This window comes from Acomys minous (genome assembly GCF_964271855.1).
Source record: "Acomys minous genome assembly, chromosome: 8".
NCBI classification, from domain to species: Eukaryota; Metazoa; Chordata; class Mammalia; order Rodentia; family Muridae; genus Acomys; species Acomys minous.
Window position 1 is genome coordinate 46,294,900 of NC_140489.1, and position 19,048 is coordinate 46,313,947.

General features: G+C 42.1%; 1 protein-coding gene across 2 annotated transcripts in view; it reads right to left on the reverse strand.

Annotated features, from left to right (window-relative positions):
- LOC311603310 (uncharacterized protein) overlaps window positions 1-19,048 on the reverse strand; it is a 139,166-nt gene that overhangs the window by 60,402 nt on the left and 59,716 nt on the right. For both annotated transcript variants that reach the window (XM_084792342.1, XM_084792343.1), the window contains exon 5: window positions 1,519-1,581. In XM_084792342.1, the coding sequence (XP_084648468.1) occupies window positions 1,556-1,581 (26 nt within the window). In that variant the 3' untranslated portion in view covers window positions 1,519-1,555. The remainder of the gene's footprint in view (window positions 1-1,518; window positions 1,582-19,048) is intronic.

Here is a 19,048-nt window from a genome sequence, read left to right on the forward strand (position 1 = left end):
TTCATGTGGGTGCTAGGTATGTGATCTTGTGGAACAAGCATGTTAATCCCCAAACTATCCTTGCATTCCTGTAATAGTGAAAGAGCGATCATCTCAAGTAAAGGTCCCTGTCAACATTTAGCCATCATTTGAGAGACATGGCATCATCATATAAATTGCCCTTAAGAAGAACAGGTATTTCACAGCCATCCTCAGGGATGCACCAAATCATACCATGTTTGGCGGTGATTTGGCTGCTGGCACCCATCAACACTGGTTGCCTGAGTTTGCAGTTCTGGGTATCTTAGAAGACTCCAATGAGTTCTAAGTATCACGAGACAACAAGATCGTATTTGAACAACACAGTCCTTTGCAAATGCTTTCAAAAGCGACAATCAAGCAATTCTAGCCCACGTGAAAGTTTTAATTCATTTGGATATCAGGTTTAGAAGTTTGGTACCAGTTACAGGTATGCCATCTGTGACTATTTTGCTTCTCAAAACAAAGATGAGTTGAAATCAGACATTAGTTGACAGCCTCAATGAAATCCTAGTTTTGTTAAAGTCTCAGATAACATGTAAGTTTCCAAAAAGGTAGGGTAAAGTATGGTTTTATGATGCCAACTTTAGCTTGCTAGATGTAGGATGGATTAATCTGAAGGGAACAAAGGCAGTGAAGAGAAGAAAGGACGAGAAACATCTAGACCCATACATTCTATCAGTCATAGGGGGAAAATTCTCTTCCTGTGGTTCCCGAAGCCAATGTAAAGCCAGATCTTAAAACTGGTTATGCAGCCAGGAGCGATGGTGCACACACCTGTAATCCTAGCACTCGGGGATGCAGAGGCAGACAGATCTCTGTGAGTTCTGGGCCAGCCTGGTCTACAAAGTTAGTCCAGGCCAGCCAAGGCTACACAGAGAAAGCCTGTCTTAAAAACAAAACAACAACAAAAATCTGGATGTGCGTCAAAATTACCTGGGACTTTTGCTAAAGTACAACAAAGAGCTGGAGATGTGCTTCTCTCATAAGCTGTCAGATGGTACTAGCATGCTGGGCTGGGACCCACACTTAATTAATTGAGTGGTGTGTGTGTGTGTGTGTGTGTGTGTGTGTGTGTGTGTGTGTGTGTGTTGTTGATAGCCAGTATTTTCCTTGATTGCTCATCACATCATTTTTTCTTATTTTTTTAGCCTTTCACTGAGCCTGGCATGGCCAGTGAGCTCCAGAGATCTGTCTGTCTCTACTCCACTCAGTGCTGGGATTAGAGATATATGTTACCATGCCAGAATTTTACATGCGCACTGGGAAGCTGGACCCAAGTCCTCATGCTTGTACGATGAACATTTCAGTAACTGGAAGCCATCCCCCAGTCCCAAGGACACATCCCCTGAATTATAGGTGGTTGCAAGTATGTGGCTTGGTTTTTCTCAGTTTGTGTTCTAGATTTCTCTCTCCGTGGCTGATACCATTTTTGGATTTTTATAAACTTGTGGTTATTTTTAACATTAAACTTATAGTTTCACATTTAATATATCTTACCTGATAAAATTTGACAAGTTTTCAGCTGGAAGAATGTTCATGGGAAAATAGATGGATCCAAAGCTGTTGAGAGAAAGATAGAGATTATCAAGAAAAGAAAATCAATTTCATTATTGTCACAGTTGATAGTAACTCTTTTTTGGTAGTAACAGAATAAAAACCTTAATAAGGATAGATAAGTTATATTCTACATCAGTTTCTATTAGCAACTTACACCCATTTGCAGATGAAAAAGACGCAATTACATCTTTAAAAGGTTAAAAAGGATTTTTTTTTTATGATTGAACAGTCAATTCTATTGAATAGAAAGTGTCAAAATATCATAGTTACAACACAATGTTCTAAGCAATGTTAATTAAGGTCTATTATGACCCAGGTTTTGTTTGCCTATGTTATGAAACTGATTTTAGTACTGACAATATTAAAATAAGTTGTGTGTGTGTGTGTGTGTGTGTGTGTGTGTGTGTATGCATCCACATGAGTGTGTACCAGTGCATGTGAAGGCTGGGGGAAGATGTTGAGTGTCTTCCTCTATTATCTCCACCTTGTTTTCTTAACATAGGGTCTTCTCTCAGAATCGGCTAACTGGTATACCCCAGTGATTTATTCTACTGTCTCTGCCCTCCCCTAACCATAGTGTTGGGATTACAGGTGTATGAGGTCAAGTCTAGCTTTTTTCTTTCTTTTTTTTTTTTTTTTTTTGGTTTTTTGAGACAGAGTTTCTCTGTATAGCCTTGGCTGTCCTGGACTCACTTTGTAGATCAGGCTGGCCTCGAACTCACAGAGATCCACCTGCCTCTGCCTCCTGAGTGCTGGGATTAAAGGAGTGCGCCACCACGCCCGGCTCCAAGTCTAGCTTTTTTAAGTGGGTGCTGAGGATCTGAACTCAGGTCCTCCTCACACCTACACACCAAGTGCTCTTTTTTAAAAAAATTAACTTATTCATATTACATCTCAATGGTTATCCCCTCTCTTGTATCCTCCCATTCCCCCCTCCCTCCCATTTTCCCCTTATTCCCCTCCCCTATGACTGTGACTGAGGGGGACTTTGTCCCCCTGTATATGCTCATAGGGTATCAAGTCTCCTCTTGGTACATCAAGTACTCTTAACTATTGAGTCATATCTCCAGCCCAGAATTTCATTTTTTAAATGTCTAAATCAACACAGTTTCTTGCAGACAGGAGTTGGCTCAGAAAATTTCTCTTTCACATTCAAGGCTTGAAACGGGGGCGGGGTACATCTCTTCTTTGGGACTAAATATAACCTATGATATCTTCATCTTAGAAAGACATGATGAACCTGTACCCATATTTGCCAAGTGCTTTCTCTGTAAAAAATTTAGGGCAAGCTGCTGCTCATTAGCTAGTCATGGCGAGGTGCCCATAGACTTTGTCTTGTTAGCTTGCCTGGGCTAGTCACTTGACAACTTTAAGATGCTAAACTCATCCCATGTATAGCTGTCTTGGTATGGCAGCAAAGGCTGTTTTCTTTTATCTTCATTGAAAAAAAAAAACCCAACAACTACAAACCTGCATTAAACTGTAAGATGGCTGTAAAAGAACTATTCAGCACGAGTCTTGCTCAGCATGAATACCAAAGACTGAACAGAAAGTTGCACGTGTGAAATGTTTAGAAATGAAGGAGGAAAGAGAAGAGTGCACGCTAAGACCTTAGAGGTGCATGCTCTCAAAGGACTGCTTTCATCCAGAAATGACGAGGACAAAGATGAAAGGGTGCACAAAACATGGGTGCATAAAACATGGGTGGTCCTCGTGTTTTATTTAGATAGCAAAGGTACCGGTTTAAACAATTTGCCATCAGGCATTAAACGTTGTTATAGAAGCCTAGTGCACCTGTAGACTAAAGACGTTTTTGGTTTGATCTTCAGTTGCTAGGTTTTTTAAAACAAATTTATATTAGTTGTGCATATTAATACATTGGGAGATTTTACATTAAAAGTTGTAGGCTTATGAACCGAGGGGGTGTGGCTCAGTTGGCAGAGTGCTTGCTTGGCATGCATAGAGTACTGCGTTTGCTCCCATATGAACTAGATGTGCTGGCACATGCATGTAATCCTAGCACTTCAGAGGCAGAGGCAGGGGAATCATAAGTTTAAGGTCATCCTTAGATGCACAATGAGTTTGAGCTGAGTCGCATGAGACCTTGTCTCGAAAATCAAAACACCCTGAGATTCAAGTTTTTCTTTTAAAAGGTAGATAGACTAGGCTTATGGCTCATTGGATAAAGCATCTAGCTATCATCTATAAAGTGCAAGGCCCTGGGTTTGATCCCCAGCACCCCGAAATAAAAATTATTTGACTTGAGCATGGTAATACAACCTGTAATTGCTGCACTTGGAGGTTGGGGTATCCCAGAGATGCAGGCCAGCCTAGAAGTCATAGTGAGACCTTGTCTCAACAAACTGATGAATAAAAGGTACTCTGAAGCAGGGCATGGTGGGTAGTGCACGCCTTTAATCCCAGCACTGGGAGGCAGGGGCAGGTGGATCTCTGTGAGTTGGAGGCCAGCCTGGTCTACAAAGAGAGTTCCAGGACAGCCAGGACTATTATACAGAGAAACCAACCAAACAACCAAACAACCAAACAAAAAACAAGAAACAAAAACAAAAAACAAAAAACAAAAAACCCCCAAAACCCCAAAATAAAATAAAATAAGGGCTGGAGAGATGGCTCAGAGGTTAAGAGCACTGTCTGTTCTTCTAAAGGTCCTGAGTTCAGTTCCCAGCAACCACATGGTGGCTCACAACCATCTGTAATGAGATCTGGTGCCCTCTTCTGGGGCACAGGCACACAAGCAAGCAGAATGCTGTATAAATAATAAATACATCCTTAAAAAAAAATAAAATAAAAGATACCCTGACAATCACCTGGCCATCATCAGCAGCCCTTGGCTCCCCCGTTCCTTGCCCATGGCTCCCTTTCCAACATGCTCTGATCATGAGTATCAATGATCTGGATGTCTGGCCCCCGTGGGCATTTGGATCATGAATAGAGTCTTCTGCCCAGTGCAAGACGTGGCACATGTTCCACTGCAATTGGTTCATTCAAGAGGTCCTGCTCTCTCAGCCTCCTTTTGCAAACACCTTACCCACAGAATGCAACACCTGATAAGACAATGCACTTGGTCTACAGAGAAAACATCATGGACAATACACGTGCGGAATTTAGCTTTCTGTTCTGAAAGTACATCGTGGATCGTACTTTAAAAATGCATATTCTGCAATGGCAGGGCACTCAGCTGTGTTCACAGGAAGGATGGGGGCTTGCCACTAACTCTTTTTTCAAGTTCATTTAATTCAAGGAGACAATTTTAGGTGAGAAAATTTGGATTGGCAAAGCAGCTAGATTGAGGTTGTCCATCGTATTTTTCAGAAAAGCTCCCAGTCTATAGAGAGTTTCTTTTAAACAGAGTTTCTCTCTATATTTGAAATTCTACATGTAAAATGTCCTTATGCCCCATAAAAGCAGGCATGTTTATATGAAAACAATGTGGGCAATTGCTTCCTTAATGTCTGCCCTCAGGAAATGTACAGAACACATGGGTGAAGGCATCGCTATGTGTGAGATGTAAAGTGACTCCCCCAACAGCCACCCATTGGTGCATGGGCCATTCTAGTATGTGCTTTGCTTTCGCTCAGTGGACTCTGTCTCAGTCCTCCTAACAACCAGGTCTGTGAACTTGGGTAGATCTGTGAACTCCTCCTGTTTCACTGCCCGCGGAGGAGGGTTCATGCTAAATAACTCTATGCCTCCCCAAAGATGGAACACATTATTTTCTCAGGTAGAGGAGCCTGCGATCAAGGGAGCCCAGCTTGTTTGGATTTAGGAATTGCTGTGTAGTCCTTGACCTTGGCTCTCTCTGTCCAGTCTGGAGCTTGCCCAGCTGTTTTCGCCATCACAGCTGTTCTCCTTGCAGTAGACCCTGAAATCTGTTAGTAGGCTTGTTGGTTATTAGATTCCCTTTCAGCCCTGGTTATTAAAAACTCCATCACCTCTAAGTCTCTCTAGTACCAGTTTTCTCTCCTAGTTTATAGATAAGGTTTTTTCTTTTTCTGTTTGGAGCCATAAAGTGGTGTGTGAGTGTGAGTGTGTGTGTATGTGTCTGTGTGTGTGTGCAACTTGCAATTCTCAGAATGAAAAACTTATATCATCAAATGAAACATTTGAGTTGTTTAAGAATGAAGATATGAATCTGTTTGGATTTAAAATTTTCTTTGATCTCAAAGATTACCTTGCCCTAACAAGGCAAGAAGAAGGTTCTATTGCAAAGTAGGGTTGCGAGAAGGACTCATGAAGGAAGGGCATAAGAGTAAGGGTCAGGGTCAGGAGCAGCTGATGTCAAGTACAGCAGCCTGTTAATTAGAGTGGAAGTCAATTCTTGTAAGTCTTAGGGAGTTGAGGAAGGTGCTGCCCACTGAACTCTATAGTCCTTTTCTTCCACTCTCTTTGTTCCTTCAAAAGTAGTAAGTTTTTATTATGGGATAACTATAAGATATGACAAGATGAGACCTCCAAGCCTCTACTACCCACAAGCCCAGGCAGTTAGCATTTTGATGTCTATGCTTCCAGACATTTAGCAAATATAAACATGTATATAAAGTTGGATTTTTAATGGTAAAAATTTCCAAATGTGAATGCATGCAAATATTGTGTGTGTGTGTGTGTGTACATTCTCAAATGTTAGCAAAAACCATATTGGGATGAGATCCCATATGTCTTGAAAGATATAGTTGAAAAGCCAGTGAGATGATCCAATGGGTAAAGGCACTTGCCACCAAGCTAGATGACCTGAGTTTGATCCCCAAGATCCACATGGTAGAAAAAAGAACTGATTCTTGCAAGTTGCCCTTTGTCTTCTGCATGAGTGTCCTGATCTGCGCTCTCTCCCTCCCTCCCTCTCTCTCTCTCTCTCTCTCTCTCTCAATAAAAAGGATAGGGTTGAAGACATCCCCCTAGAGTACGTATCTACATTAAAATCCTTTATTTTATTTTTATATGTTGGTTAATCAGAACATGGACATTAATATCTATCAGCCAAACACTGTCATAAAAGGCATGGTAGAAATATAGTGTTTTCATGGGCGTGTTTGTTCTAATGGAAAGGTAGTGCATTCTGGAATGTTGTTGTTGGTCATGGTCTCAGATACTTCTGCTGTTGCTGTGGTGAAAACAATTTAAGAGACAAAGCATTTATTTTGGCTCCTAGTTTGAGGTTATAAGTTCTACTTTCTCATTGCTGGGAGGTCAGATCAGTAAGAGTCTGGGTTGCTGGCCACAATGCATCCAAGCAGGAAGCCGAGACAGATGCATGCTTGTGCTCAGCTCATTGCCCTTTTCATACTGGGGGCAATATCAGCCTAGGGACAGTGCCACCCACAGTGGGCAAATCTTCCTACTCATTAGTCTAATCAAGATAACTTCCACAAGAATGCCCATAAACATATTTTCCAGATCACTTTAGGCCTGATCCAGTTGACAACTGAGATTAGCCATAACAACCAATTTTGCTCTAGCTTAACAACTGGGAGAATTGGTGGAGGAAGATTTGGATGGTACCATGTGCAGATGGCACTCTTGGTGCCACGTGCACTGGTCACTGAACTTGCAGGCAGAGGAGACTTGAGAATCAGGTCAAGTAGGCAAATATTAGAGAGTGTCCAAAGTGAGAGAATCTGAAACAGTTTTATGGTGAGATTCAGAGACATACATTTTCATGTCATGTTGAAGAGTAACTAATATATAGGTCTCTCTCTCTCTCTGTCTCTCTGTCTCTGTCTGTCTGTCTTTCTCTCTCTCTCTCTTCTCTCTCTCTCTCTCTCTCTCTCTCTCTCTCTCTCTCTCTCTCTCTCTCTCACACACACACACACACACACACACACACACTGAAATTAAAAGTATTTGGGACAGTGTTAAGATTGACAGAATGCATCCTGATATTTTACATTTTACTCTGTGTAATGCAATTCCATTCACTCCACCCACTGCGTCCCATTATATTCCATTCTTTTTCTCTTTTAAAATAATTGGTCAAGACATAGTAATGTTGTTTTCTCAACTCTTTGATTCTCAGTTTGAAGAACATAAAGTTAAGGTAAAATGAATATCCATCACTCTGACACATTAATGCAAGATAACTAATTATTGTATATTTAAGAGGATTTCATTGTAATTTATGTAAATAAGGTCTGTAAATAATTGCACAGTATTAGTGCCATTTATTTTCAGCTACTTAAAGAAAGACAATATATTTAGGAGCACTGATCTGTAGAATTCGGGTATTTATTTAGAATAATTTCAAATTTAGATCCCATGCAAAACATGAACTCTGCATATCATTGTTTCAGAACAGTCGCTGTTACCACTTAGGGATGAGTAATGATCAGTACACTTAGCCAACTGGAACTCAGTGAACACACCCTTTGGTGCCAGATAGCATCGCTTATTTGAACCAAGAACCCCAAACCAGGAATTAAATGAAGATCAACTGAGTGTCCCCACCCCACACACACACAATGGCTGCTACCTAACTCAAAGCCACTAAGGAAGTGCCCATCACAAAAAGGAATGTGCCAGAAACAAAAGGAGTCAGTTTTCTCAAGGCAATACTGAACCTTCTACATGACTCCCACCTAAGGTAGGCAGTCTCTAGAGCTCTGGCTGCTGGCTCAGCTCTCTCTTCTCCCTTCCTTGCTAATGGAGAGAGAACTTCCTGCCATGTAATCAGTTCTCAGTGATTCATCCAAACCAAACAAGGCCAACCCCCACCACTGCTACCATTGGAATCCTTTCCTCATTTTGGAATACTGAAAATGCAAAGGACTGTTCCTTTTTATATATTTACAAATTACCCTCCAACAATATTTTAGTCAGTCTAGAAGGGAGGGTGTTGCTCCTCCCAGCCCCCACCACTTCCTGGTATTTGAATTTGCTAGGCTCATTTTGCTTCCTACACACAGCATCTTTAAGCCCAGCAGGACCACCAATTACCACAATTGTCTAAATGGGCTACAGTAAGTATGGATCACATTTGCTTCAAAGTATAACAGCATCCTGTGAGGGGGGCATTTCGGTTTAGGAAAAATACGGTAACTTGGCCCTTCTATTTGCATAGTTCTGAAAGTTGCCAGACTACTTGTCATGCCAGGCACCAGAAGCCATGCCAGGCATTGGAGGCAAAACTTTCATCTTCCTTGGTGCCACCCCCTCTGTGTGTGCAGAACAAAGGGAGGAGGCCGCGGGCACTGCCGTCTCAGGAGCCAAGCAAAGGTCAGCCTTTGGAATAATAAGGACCTGAGTGATAACTGCTTCCCACGGAAGCTTTCACTCAAGACTTTATAGGCTGCGCAAACGGAAGGGAAGCGAGCCTTGGTTGTGGCCACGGGAAGCATTCACAGGGAGGGGATTGTGAGTAGTTCTTGAAAGACAATTTCTCTGTGTTCTTCACTCTCCTCCAGTATAACACAGATATCTTTTCTTGTATTAGGAAAATATCACTCATGTTGATAACATCTTCCCATAAGTCATGGGACATCTGATTTAGGGGAACACACGTTCCTACATGCAAGTGGAGTCGCTCTTGATAATAAGTGAACGGCTTATTTAAACATTTGCGTGCTTTTTTTTTTTTCCTTGAGAGAAGGTTGCTTCCCTGAGGGCCTTTCGCAGAGACCTTGAAGCCTTTCTCCAAAGCTGCTCTGTTCTCAGGCAACTTGTAAATCGTATCTTTTAAACAGCCCATTATTCTGAACGCTTGCGCCCTAGTCTCTCCCTGTCAACTTTGTCCTTGGTTTGCTTTCTTTGTGACCTCAGCAGTCCACGTTCAAGTGGAGGCCATGGAATCTCCCTACATCCAGGCTCTTCCCCTGTTTCCTCTTTTCTCACTGAAGCCAATTTCTTTTTCATCGCAACATTTGAAAACCATCAAAAGGCGATGGGATTACACATGTTTCTACCCAAATTCATCCCTAGAAGAAGAAACTGGGGACTAGAGACAAGCCTACATCATGTGTCTCAAAGAACAGAGACAGCAGCCCCAGTGCATCCTCCAGCGCGCAGCCCATGAGGCTCCCAAGCCTAGGATCCTAAATGTTTATACATGGTGACATATTTGAGTACACTGCAGAGAAGACACAAGTAGGCTGGGAAACATGACGAGAACCAAGGGAGGAAATAAGATCTTGAGTTCCGGACATTGTTAGTTACTATGATAAGATACCAGATGAAGGCAACTTAACAAAAGCAGTATTTATTTCGGCTCCTCACAGTTCAAAGACAGAGTCCACCCTGAGGGAAGTTGTGGTGGCGGGAGAGTGAAGCAGGGCCTCACGGTGCAGCCACAGTCAGGAAGCAGAAACGGACGAATGCTTGTGCTCAGCTCTCTTTTCCCTTTTCCATTTTCCCTTTAGTCTTAGGCCCCCGCCCTTGGAGTGATGTTACCCCCACCTGTATGGGGGTTCTTCCTCAGGCATGCTCAGAGGAGGCTGTCTCCATGGTGAGTCTACATCCTGTCAACTTGACGATCTTAACCATCATAACCTCCTCAGTGAGGCATAAAGTAACCGTGAGCAAAGAGTAGAACAGGTAGTCAAAAAAGTTATTTTGAATGAAATCTGCGTATGGCTATGTCCCCAAGATCAACAATTCCTTAGTATAAGGTCTTAATTGGTGTCTTCGGGAAGTAAAGGTGGCTAGAAACTAGTAAGTCAATGACTTATGACCTTGCAGTTAAATATCATGGGATCTTTGAAAACAAGGTTGTCTTAAATATCTCTAAATATGCAGCTATTAAATCTTATTTTCAGTGACTACTGCTGGAAATTTTCATGCTCAAGTTTGTTAAGCACTCTTAACAGCATTCAGTATTGTCACAGACTTTTCCAATATACCATTGCACTTCTTATTCCTCATTAGCTACTCAGATATACATTTAATCAAAATTCATGACAACTACAATAGCCTTTTTGCTCTCATGGCTCTGGTTGGTCATAGCACGGAGGAAGCTTTCAAGCACATTTACAGGAGATATTAAAATTCTTTGACTCACTGAGAGGTGGGGTGTTTGACTCCTCCCCTTGACTCAGCTATAAGCAACTAATGATGCCCCAAGAAGCTGGGACAGAAGGCCATGAAGCTCCTTATTGGTTCTCTCAGGATGCTCACCATGAGGCCAGCTGGCCACCATGGAAAAGGTCTCGGTGCTCTGTCACTTTAATCATCAGCACTATTAGACCTACAGCCGACAGTCATCACCACCCACTGCCCGGCACAGCAGAAGGAAGCCTCAAGGTCATTTCTTCCCTTGCTGTGTCCCTTCTGAATTTCTGACTCAAAAGAATCCGGAGGTGGGGGGGGGGGGGGATTGCATTGTGTCATCAAATTTAGGGATAGGTTGATATGTAGCCAAAGTCACTATAACTGCAATCATCCATAATTATTTATTTATTTTTATTTTTATTTTGTTTGTTTGTTTGTTTGTTTTTTCGAGACAGGGTCTCTCTGTGTACCTTGGCTGTCCTGGACTCACTTTGTTCACCATGCTGGCCTCGAACTCACAGAGATCCTAGTGCTGGGATTAAAGGTGTGTGCCACGATGCCCGGCTAAGAGTGTATTGTCCACTTTCTGTGTACTTGTCTATCTATGATTTTTCATGCTTTTGACTTCTAGATTTATTTCACTATAATTTAATATGATATAAGAAATTATTTTCTGATAGATATTGATTTACATTCAGAATTTTAGACTCACCAAGATAGGAAAGATGTTTTCTTCAAGGCTGCCAAATACAAATAGCCAAATCACTATGAATGTAACATTTATATAATTCCTAATTGTTTTGTGGTTCTTCTTGCTGTAGGTAGTTTATTGTATATATGTGTAATAATATAAATGCATATGTAAAAAATACTTAATAAAAAATTGTAAAATGACATTATTTTCTTTTTTGGTAGTTGTTAAGACTTGCTTTGTGGCTGGGCGTGGTGGCGCACACATTTAATCCCATAACTTAGGAGGCAGAGGCAGGTGAATCTCTGTGAGTCTGAGGCCAGCTTGGTCTACAAAGCGAGTCCAGGAGAGCCAAGGCTACACAGAGAAACCCTGTCTCAAAAAACCAAAAAAAAAAAAAAAAAAGAAAAGAAAAGTCTTGCTTTGTGATCTAGAATGGGATCTGTTTTAGAGAATGTTCTGCAGGCAACTGAGAAGGATGTGCTCTGTATATGCTGGATGTAAACATTTTGACCTATAATATATAGATAATATATAGATTATTTGCAGTTTCTTTGTTGATTTTATGCCAGCCAGAATGACTCATCTACCAAGCAAAGATGCTGCTGAGGGTATGGGGGAAAATATTTATACTTTGCTGATGGAATGTAAACTAGTGGAGCCAATACAGAGATCAGATTGGTGGTTCCTCAAACAAATTAAGAATATTATCACCATATGATGCAGCGCTACAGCTCCTGAATGTATATCCAAAGGCCTCAACATTAACACGCTACAGAGACACTTGATGCATGTTTCATGACTGGCAAGATCTCAGCCTAGAATCTATGTCAACAGATGAATGGATATTGAAAATGTGATACATATCCACAATGAGGTTTATGCAGCTGCAAAGATAAATGAAATAATGACATTTATATAAAAATGGATGGAAGATCATTAGGCTAACTAAAATCAGCCAGACTCAGAAAGACCAAAATTCCTTGTGTGTCTCATATGTGGAAAGTAGATTTATACTATACATATATTAATATGTATAAATATATATTAAACAAAAAATAAAATGGCTTAATATTGGAATCCTGTGAGATCAGATTTTTCTGAGAAAGATAAACTATATATCTATCTCTTTATATATCATACATACATTTGCATATGATATATATCTTATGTATATGATACATATATATTTCATTTTGGATAAGATTATAAATGAGTCTTTGCTAGTTTTTTCTCTTCTCAATGAATCATGTCATTATTTAAAACAAAACATAGCTGAAATAGCCTGGAAAGATCACAAATATCTTTCACAAACCCTTGACCATCATTTTCACTGAAAATATTTACAAATCCATTAATGTGGAAACCTTCTTGGCTAGGAGTGAGAGTTCTTCAGTTCAAAACTATTTTTCTAAAGCTCACGGTGTCAACAGTGCCAGGTGGAAGTCCTGAGAAGCCATCCGAGCCTGCTGCCAATTTCAATATAATCTTTGCTCACAAGTCACCTGCTATCGGTCTACAGTTCTCTTACTCGGATGCGCAGTCGCAGACTCGGCCTCCCCTTCCCGCTAAAGGTACTTTTCTCCCTCGTTCTCTCAACACTGGCCATTTATAATTTGTTCCCAGTGCTGGGCTACAGCAAGCATTAGGATAAAGAAGGTCATTCCCAGTGTCAAAGGGGGAATCACCACCATCATCTTCTTCTCTTCCTCCTCCTTTTTTGAGACAGGGTTTCTCTGTGTAGCCGTGGCTGTCCTGGACTCACTCTGTAGACCAGGCTGGCCTCAAACTCACAGCAATCCACCTCCCTCTGCCTCCCGAGTGCTGGGATTAAAGATGTGCGCCACGGCCACCAGGCTTGAAGGGACCTTGTAATTGAATTGCTCCTCTTGTTCATCCTCTTATTCTAGTCTTCAACTTGAAAAATGCCTATATTGACAGTCTGAAAATAATGTTGGAATCACAGCCATGGTGATTTTGTTCCTCTTTGGCCATGGCCTGAATTCATCAGAATCTCCTGCATCCCAGACAGGAAGCTGGTGCAAACACTCCCTGCAGGACAACTTCATCAAAAAGCATTTTCTAGATTTAGAAGGCAAGAACTCTGGACTCAGAAAATGACTCAGTCTTAAACAAACTATTGTTTCTCATGGTGGTGGTGAGTTCCTAACTCAAGGGCTAAAGGTGAAGAGAAGGGTTAGGATAAACTTCATAGATTTCAGCTATCCAAAACTCATTTCACTCAGCCAGGCAGTTGTGGTGCACACCTTTAATCCCAGCACTTGGGAGGCAGAGGCAGGTGGATCGCTGTGAGTTCAAGGCCAGCCTGGTCTACAAAGTGAGTCCAGGACAACCAAGGCTACACAGGGAGCCTGTCTTGAAAACACACACACACACACACACACACACACACACACACACACACACACACACGCAGGAGGAGAGAAAGGCAGACATGGATAAAGGTGGGAAGTGCTCACAGCAAAGTAGTTGGAGGCTCTGAGTTTGGAGGATCTGGAGAGCAGGAAACCCAGGAAAAGGTGGAGAAGTGAACTGTGCAAATCAAAGAAAGTCTGAGACGAGATGAGGGTTAAAGGAGAAGAACCTGAAGATTGCTACAAGTGACAGGATTGCTAGAGAAGGAAGCTCATTCAAATACAAAACCAACAAGATTCAAACAAAACAATGCCAACTGCAAAACAAAACAAAAAACCCAGAACACACTGCCACAACCAGAACGCTTCTCTTCCAGATGAGAAGCAAAAATAAATAAATAAATAAATAAAAAATAAAAAAATTCTCATTTTGGAAGAGGGTCAAGTTTTTCAAATGATTAATCACATTCAAAGCTTATGTTATCACTATGTTATAAGCGATTGATAATGGTTATCTGTAGGTCAACAAATGGCAAAATCGTATGTTCTGAGTATAACGTGTTGTAAAGGGTATGGACTGTGACTGTCGTGAGGAGTCCCACTTTATTTCCCTTATCACATATTTGCTTACTCATATTCTCATTTATTGTTTTCAGAGCTGCAGATAAAGGTGGATCCTTGTCCATGCTAGGTCAGCACTCTCCCATGGAGCTGCACGCCCAGCCCTCATTTAAGTTTCCTTTTCTTGTGTGAGTTTGTGTATGTAAATGTGTATACGTGTGTGTACCCCTGTGTATGCACACCTGTGCACATGTGTGGAGGCAAAGGAGGACAGAGTGTGTCCTACTGTATACTGACACAGCCCCTCTCACTGAACCAGGAGTCAGGTTGGTGGCCAACAGACTGCAGTGATCCTCCTGTCTCTGCCACACAGCACTGGGTTACATGTGTGGTCACAACTGGCTGAGGTATTTATTCTCCTGCTTATTTCCCAGGTTCTCTTACTCTCTGAGTTACGTCCCCTTAACCTCCTCAATTTTTTTTTTTCAAAATAGAGTTTTTCTGTATAGCCATGGATGTCCTGGACTCATTCTATAGACCAGCCTGGCCTAAAACTCAAAGATATCTGCCTGACCCTGCCTCCCAAGTGCTGGGACTAAAGATGTGTGCCACCACTGCCCGGCTAGAAAGTTTTGAAAACTTCCCCCTCAGTTTAATTTAAAAAATTAGATAAGACTCAGATCTGGATTTGGAAACTAGCACTTTTCAGCTAGAGCTGTGTGACTGTGGTGGAGGGGACAGGCAAAGCCTAGGACAGAGCTGCGCGGCCATGAGGCAGGCGTTAGTGACAATGCTGTATCACAAGCGAGGTAAACGGCCGACAAATAGGGCAGTCTGGATAAAACTGTGCACTGAATTTCCATTGGAACAGGACACGTAACTCCTGTTCCCACGTTTCCCTTCTCCTTCCCTCAAGAACTTGCTCTAAATGCCTAAAAGGATCAGAAACAAGAGAAAGACAAACGTGATTGAGCCAGGGGTTTGTAATGCTTCCAGCCAAATTTCCTCAGAGCCGTCGACTCCAGAGCTTAACTTAGACAATTTTAGTGATCGCTAAAACTTTCACTTATTCGCCACGTACAGTTCTACAAGGTGAATGGTGCTATGACACTTGATGAGAAAACAACAACAACAACAACAAAGAATACTGCGCATTCAGTTACACAAATCTGTTGAGCTTGACAAAAACTTCCTATATTTTACCACTGGTGTTTGCAGGAAGAGGGATACAACAGCGGCCATGGCGTGTTGCTTTCTAAGCAAAGCCTGGTTAGGTCATAGGAGTACCAACAGCAAACTGTATTCAATTAATTCATCAACTGTATTGAGCATGCGCACGCCAGCCTTTGGTATTTACACGGGAGAGGGAAAGGTAAATAACACTTAGCGCTGGCTTTGGAGGTGCTTCTGAGTAGCTGAGGTGTGTACAGATGACCACATCAAAGCAGGAGTGGATATGAATTGCTCTCCTCCATCCTCTGAGCAAACCACCCAAGGAGCCCAGAGATTACATAGGAAGCAAACAGAACCCAGTGTGTAATTAAGGTAAGAGCAGCACCAACGGGGCATCTTTTTTTAAATATGCCAGTACTAATTTTCAGCTGCCTTTTCAGCCTGTATTGGGGTCTAAGGAAAGCTATGAACTTGGAAGTACTTGGAATTAGTTGGCTCTGAAGGCAATTCTTTCACCCGCAGCTGTGAAAACAAAACGTTTGTGGTTGAAGTATTTCTTGGCACATAGTAGGCAATCATTAGATATTTACTGAAGCAAGAATAGTTAAAACGTAACATTTGGTTTCAATTTGGCCTGGACTGAATTGTATATGTATGCATATATATTAATTGCTATCATCCAAAACATTAAATTTCCATATTATTTAGATTGGGTCAGCATAGCTTCCAGAAAAATTAGATATTTCCCAACATGCATCTGAAGATCACAGGTTCCACCGGAAAACTCAAAGAGTCAGTTTTGCCAAGTAGTGGCCATAGAGTGGTGCCTAAGTTCCCACACTGCTGTCCTGTTCATCTGAATGAACAAACAGATAATAGTTCAAATTCATGTTACAGATTGAGTCTGGATTCTCCCCCTTAGGCTTGAGTTTTAGATGCTCACTCCCTAGCCTTTGGTTTCTTTTTGTAGACAGCAGAGACTTTAAGCAGTGATTTTCAACCCTCCTAAGCTGCGACCCTTTGTACAGTTCCTTGTGTTGTGATGACCCCCAACTATAAAATTGGTTTTTAAATACTTTCTAACTATAATTTTACCACCGTTATGAATTGTAATATAAATATCTGTATTTTCCTATAGTCTATGGTCTCCGGCAGCCCCTGTGAAAAGGTTATTCCACCCCAAAGGGGTTGAGAACCATTGCTTTAGAAGTAGAGCCAGATAGAGGAAGTCGCTCAGTCACCTGGTGAGTGCTCGAGAGATATCTCAGGAGCTTGGAGTCAGCTTCAATCTACTGTGCTGTAAACAGATTTGGCCGTACTCCTACCTCCATGCCTCGCCTGTCCTGATGGACCATATCCTCTGAAACTGTAAGCCGAAATAAATCTTTCTTCTCTTAGTTTTTTTTCTTTTCTGTCAGGTAATCACAGTCACAACAACATGAAAAGTAACGAATGTAATTAGTTACCCGGGTTAAGACCTTTTCAGATTTCTTAATTTTTACCTATTGCTCTACTCCCCCGTCCCCACCGAGATGCTACACGAACTACCATTATCTGTTGCATGACCTAAGCCTGCTGCTGGCTGTGACTGTTTCTTGGACTTTACTTTGAATGGCCTTCATAATCATTTGAGCAGTCCTAGAAAAGCACTCTGGGGAAAGCGGGGTGAGGGGGTAGGGGATATAGGGGGTTGTGGGGTGGGGGTAGGGGTGGGGGCTTGTCTGCTGTTTTCCTTGTGAGTAGGCTGTGGTTATTGATTCAGGGGCAATCACAGACTCTGCAGGTGAGTCTTTCATCAGAGCATTCCAAGAATGGACATGTTGATCTTGACCCCTGGCTGGATCAGTGTTTGCATTGTGTTTGCAATGTTCACCCACTGTAAACATAGCCCCCCATCCTCTCCTACGCTCACTATTGACCACTATTGACGGTCCTCACAGGAGAAACAGGAACCTAAGCACCATCTCCTTGAGGCAGAGACTCTGCATCAACTAAAGGGAATTTTAAAGCAAAAGTGGTTCCTCCCGCCTGGTTTATTTATTTAACAAACTGTGCATTTATGGAACCTTAGATATAGAGTCTTAGATATTAATGTCATGTTTTAAGTTATAATCCAAAGATGGCTTTATTTGTTTTCTCTCATGTTACACACAGGCTCAGCCACCGGGAGCGCCCTCAGTTGGCACCTTTGTCTCTTTGACATTCCAGGGGGCTGCTTTTGCTCTTGTTTTATTTTTATACTTTTTTACTGTTCAGCTTTATAGGATGTTCTGGTTAACCGTGTGCGTTTTCTACCCCTATTCTAGAACCATCTGCATCTCTGAGACCAACACCTGGGCAGGAGTTGTACTTGTTGCTAATGAGGCATTAGGGCGCAAATTTGATGTTCAGGTGGAGGCTTGCTCGCCTTTCCTGATGCACAGGAACAAAGCCCACCCCTCTTCCTTTTGGTGAAATGCAATCCTTTCCTCTCTTTCTTTTTTGTTATATGCAATTTTTCAAAGCCAAAACGTTATAGAAAGAGCCGCCAGGAAAGGAAGACCATAGGAGATTCTCTCTCTTGGAAATAGATAGAAAATCTTGCTTTGTCTAATCTCTGGCAGGAGACTCAGGGCTGGGGCTTTTAGCTGTAGCATCAAGTTCTGGCCCTCAGGGGGCACGGCCATTTCATGGTAACAGACAATGCAGCTCAAAATAAACAGTAGTTCAAGAAAACCTCTAAAGCTCAACTCAAAACCACAAGGAGAGTGTAGCCAAACCTTCCTTTGCGTTTCCTGCTGCACTATCTCAGCGTGCAGGCCTTGCCTTTCAGCCACATACCCTCCCGATGACAGGATAACTGGCCAGGGCTAGGCACACAGCTAGGTACAGTCAATCCTAGGGAATAAGAAAAACACATTTCTAGGAACCTCCAGCAGTCCTCACTGTATGGTATGGTCACCTCTGAATCAGGCACTGATAAATGAAATGGTTTCAACCAGAAAGATTATATATATATATCCTTCCCCTCCCTGAGAGGTGTGTATCAAGTAAAACTGTGATTCTCTTAAAAGGGAAGAGAGTAATCCTTGGACTAGCACCAGGAGGGTCCAATAAAGCTGGTAATACGTTCCTTTACAGTACAGATTGTGTTTCCTGGCTGAGGAGATGGCTCACTCAGGAGTTTTTGCTGTGTATTCGTGAAGACCCGAGCTGGATCCCCAGAACCTATGGAAGAAAGCATGCCATGGCTGTATACACTCAAAATCTCAGCGCTAGAGAGATGGAGACAGGTGTCCTTGGTCTAACCAGCAAGCCCCAGGCCAGCAAGAGAGCCTGTCTTAAAAAAACAGGACAGAGCCTCAAGAATGACACCCAAAGTTGACCTCTGGCCTCCACATGCACATGCGTGGCATGTGTTTTCTCATGTGTGTGTGTGTGTATGAGCAAACCGGTGTACACGTACATTCTTAGAATATTTGTTTTAGGGAGGCAGGGTCTCATGTAGCTCAGGTTGGCTTCAAACTCATTGTGTAGCTGAGGATGGACCTGAATTCCTCACGTTCCCTCTGCCTCCCTAGTGCAGGCGTGACAGCTGGAAACCACTGTGCCTGGCTCCTTTTTGGAACCTTTATATTTTAAATAGCGCAGGGCCTCTGAGGAGCCTGAGGAAAGCTTACACTAAGGGGGTTTATTT